The 4,245-nt window shown below is 41.2% G+C and overlaps 2 protein-coding genes across 2 annotated transcripts in view; one reads left to right on the top strand and one right to left on the bottom strand.

Annotated features, from left to right (window-relative positions):
• Nucleotides 1-378: 378 nt before the first annotated feature.
• On the bottom strand, nt 379-4,024 carry cbr1 (carbonyl reductase 1). Its single transcript, XM_034551747.1, has 7 exons — nt 3,892-4,024; nt 2,662-2,776; nt 2,386-2,555; nt 1,995-2,102; nt 1,217-1,425; nt 1,034-1,087; nt 379-896 (listed from the first exon to the last, which is right to left on the bottom strand). The coding sequence occupies exons 2-7, from the start codon at nt 2,772-2,774 to the stop codon at nt 723-725; spliced, it is 828 nt and encodes a 275-aa protein (XP_034407638.1). The 5' UTR covers nt 2,775-2,776; nt 3,892-4,024; the 3' UTR covers nt 379-722.
• Nucleotides 3,905-4,245, top strand: part of setd4 (SET domain containing 4) — a 5,793-nt gene continuing 5,452 nt past the window's right edge. Inside the window, exon 1 of the mRNA XM_034551746.1 lies at nt 3,905-4,120. The gene's annotated coding sequence lies outside the window, so the exon portion shown is untranslated. The remainder of the gene's footprint in view (nt 4,121-4,245) is intronic.

Here is a 4,245-nt window from a genome sequence, read left to right as displayed (position 1 = left end):
ATGTTGCCCGTAAATAAAGCCCTTTTTGTGTCATATGTCAGCTCTATTAATATTTCTCTAGGGAGGCTGTGTCATTTATTGTTGGAGGCTGTTAAAGCTCTCTGTGAATGTGTCTATAAATAGGAATTACTACTTTGGGGACCAGAGACGTTAAGACTGCAAATCGAAGGCGACCTACATTTCATTTAACGACACGCATTTGGTCATTTTTATTATTATTCCTTCTTTCAAGAGAAAAAGTGTAAGTAACACCAAATCTAATTTTCTTATGAAATACCCATCTTGGCCACCGGGTGTCGCCACATCTCACCACTCAGAACTTTCTTTGTTGTCCCGTTTTCAACATTGTTTATTAACATTTTGTGAAGGATGTTTGAGGATTTTTTTGAATACAACGTTTATTTTGAAAATATTACACCTTGATACAAAAATCATTGCATTGTAAAAAAGACTTTTTTCTTTTAATTTGACAGAAAAACATTTAATTTTCTTTGATATCACAACATTTAAGCTTTATCAAGTTTAAGACTTTTCCCATGTAAACATAAAATATTGGAATGTTTATACTAGCGAAGTGATAAAATGGATATTAATAGAATAATAATAACCCAGCAGACACACAGATAATGCCACGTATATTGCACCCATGAGTCCTTTGAGTTATTCATTTCATGTTCTTTCAACATTTGGCTTAAGTGACGATTGCGTCAGATTATTATTTTTCACCACGGCTGAACTTCTTTATCGGAGACGAACTTCCCGTGAGGCTGCGTGGCTCCGGGCGGCAGCAGCGCCAGGTACACCGGAGTCATGGCGCCCTCCTCCGGGGACTTGGGGGCTTTGTCGCCCGCCATGTCGGTGCGCACCCAACCGGGGCAGCAGGCGTTCACCAGGATCTGTGAGCAACGACATGCCAAGAGCTCACAAACTGAAATCCTACACTTGTAATGTCATTTGTTTTTTTTTGTTTTTTTTTAAATACAAAAAAAAGGGGTGAAAAAGAAGATAAAAAGACGTTGTATTTCTCAGTTACCCCGTCATTTGGTCTCTCCTTGGACAGACGACGAGCATGGATCATGGACAGGACCTGAGGACACACACACACACACACACACACACACACACAAATAATTACCGTCTCTCTATGACATTTCAATCCCTCTTTCTAAACTCGTGCCGGTCTCTCCAACTCGAGATGTCTCATTAAAGGTCGTACCGTCAGCCCGGTCTTGGACGTCCCGTACGCCGAATCGGGCCAGCCCCCCTTTTCGTGCTCGCCCCTCTTGGCCTGCTCCACAAACTGCTCCATCAGTCCCACCAGCTCCTCCTCGGCGATGTCCTCGCTGCGGAAACGCTGCTGGAGGGCCGGCGTGCACTTGTTCAAAGTGCGGGCGCCCACGAAGCTGGAGACGTTCACCACGCGACCTGAAAGTCATGGAATTAAAATTTTTTTATTTCCAGGCCTGAAAAAGTCATTGAAAAAGTTTTTTAAAAATTTCCAAAGTTTTGGAAAAGTCATGGAAATGTGTTTATATTTATATATGTTCATTTATACGCTGAGTTTTAAATAATTAATTAGCTTTCAAAAAGAAAGACGCTCAAAATGTAAGCAGGCATACGCATTTTCTCACTTTTTTTCCATGCATACGAAATGTTTGGTCATGGAAATTTGATTTAAAGTCATGGAAATCCATTGATCGACATGCGTATGAACCCTGATCAGCTTTTCAAGAGCACGCGGTTCCTCGTAGGTCTCGCATCTGAAATTCACTCTCAAAATGCACCAAATTTATGCATTTAAACAATAAATAAAGTGCAACACTTTCTCTCAAAAATCCTGCTGGAAACACAGATTTTTTTTTTCGGGGCAATATTCAAAAGTAACATTTGAACCATCGCCATTTAAAAAGTGAATCAACTTTTGTAAATGATTTCTTCAAATTTAAGAAAACAAGCTTTTTTCCCCCCCCGGTCCAGTTCCGTGTCCTCGTTACCTTCGGCTCTGATGAGCGGCAGGAAGTGAGTCAACATGTCTCTGGTGGCGAAGAAGTTGGTCTTCAGGGTCACCTCGGCCTGGACTGCGAACGGGGACTTGTCCGCCTCTGAAGATAAAGTCATTTTATGCATTTAGGGGATTACATTATTTTTTTTTAAGTCATTAAATGCACTTATTGGTGTGTTATTATTTGTTTAAGATCAATTATTTGTCATACATACATATATTATACACTGTGCATACACACAGTATGATTTAAATACATGCATATTACTGAATTGATGCTTCTGCTTGTCTTTTCACACCAGTATTATTTATTATTTGTCTGAGTAGTAGTCCCATTAGTTAATATTACCATACATTTTAACATAAAGGTGACGTAATCCTACCTTTGAATGCTATCCCGGCGTTGTTCACCAGGACGTCCACCCCTCCGTACGTCTCCTTGAAGTAAGCGGCGGCGGTGATGATGCTCTTCAGGTCGTTGATGTCCAGCTGGTGAAACTTGGGCTTCAGCCCGTCGGCGACCAGAGACGCCACCGCTTCCTGACCGCGGCCGCTGCAGAGGGGCAAAACATTTTTTTTTATTACATTTTCACTTTATTTCTTACAGGGGTTTGTAACAAATAGCTGAGCGAGGCGTCTCCTCCGGGTGAGATACCCACACGTCTCTGGCGGTGATGTAAACGTCGCCTTGGTACTCCTTGCAGAGCGCTCGGACGATGGCCAGGCCGATGCCCTTGTTGCTGCCCGTAACCACGGCGACCTTGGTAGACATGTCTGTTCGCGGAGAGAGACGTCAGTGTGTGTGTGTGTGTGTGTGAGGTGGGGAAAAAAGAAACGTGAGCTGATGATGTAATACATCCAGGTTAAACACACACATCTGTCAGTACAGAGGGGGCGGGGCTTCTAATGAGCTCCACCCAAAATACACAAGGAGATAAGATTCAAAAGGGATAAGATTTGCTGAGTCATGGTGACAACTATGAGCGGGGAGGGGTGCACATTGTTTTTTTAATGTTTTCTACAATCTAATGTAGCTGGAATTAAGAAAGATTGATTTGGGCGCTAGCGTTTGATAACACTGATTTACTCTGATATAGAAAGAAAGAAGTAAAGAAATGTACACTTTTATTTATCCCCGTGGGGGAAATCCATGCATTAGTTATTAAGGAGCAGTGGGGCAGCAGTGAAGCGCCCGGGGAAACATTTAATTTAATATAAGTCAATCAAAGTGGGAACCTATTGTGAACTTTTGCATATTCACTGGTCAATATTTTATTTATTGTATTTTTTTCTATTATTTATTTACGTTTTTTTTTTTGTTTTTGTTATGCCCCAAAACGGCAAAAGGGAATTGCTTCTATGTTAAAAAACAAAAAAACAATTGGTAATAAAACATCTGATTCTATATAATGTTTGATGATGTGAAAAAAAGAAAAGAAAAAGCTTTAAATTGTAACCCGAGGAGGCCAAACAGCAACAACGGTTGCAGCTTTTCTTTATATATATATATTAAAAACTTTCAACAAAAAAATCCCCAAATGATTGAGTGAATTAAAGAATAACACGTGCCATCAGCACGAGACTAACTTGACCTTTAGTCCAGATACACACCTTTAACATTGCACCCTGTTTTTTATACAAAGATTCATGCAACAAAAGGTGTGCAGCAACGTTGCATAACTCCTAACTCAATGCATTGGGTGATATCAAAAGTGCAATTGCCTGTTTCTATATTTTAGCTTTTGGACTTTTTTGCCTAAATTCCGAATAGCGTTACATAACAAGCACGTTTCCGTTGGCAGACCGAGACGTTTTTAAAACAAATGCACACACTAAACACACGTTTCCATGGCAGCGCGTGTCTACCCAGAAGGAGGAAGGGTTCTTACTTTGAGAGCTGTTGGTGTTTCGGTGTTGAAGCTGCAGAGAAGGAGTGAAGCGTTCAGGAACCTCAACGGTCACACACACGAAAAGGGAAAAAAGGGAGGAGAGCTGGCGGTTTGCGGCGCAGTGCGCTACTGCGCATACCCGGAAAGAAAACAAGTCGACCACGTGGGTTTGACCCGAGTGAGCAGCCGCAGAGGATCGAGACTTCATACAAATGAGAACAACATCTCGGTATTGTGCTTGTTTCTTACCAGTAATTATGAGCTAGATAACCAATGTACTACTAATTACGTGTTTATGTTTGCGTTGTGATTATTTAGTGTTTAATGGGTTAGCAGAAGTACACTGAAAGCATT

This window comes from Cyclopterus lumpus, chromosome 15 (genome assembly GCF_009769545.1).
Source record: "Cyclopterus lumpus isolate fCycLum1 chromosome 15, fCycLum1.pri, whole genome shotgun sequence".
Classification (NCBI taxonomy): domain Eukaryota; kingdom Metazoa; phylum Chordata; class Actinopteri; order Perciformes; family Cyclopteridae; genus Cyclopterus; species Cyclopterus lumpus.
The sequence above is the reverse complement of the archived record's forward strand: the minus strand, read 5'-3'. Positions and strand labels throughout refer to the sequence as shown.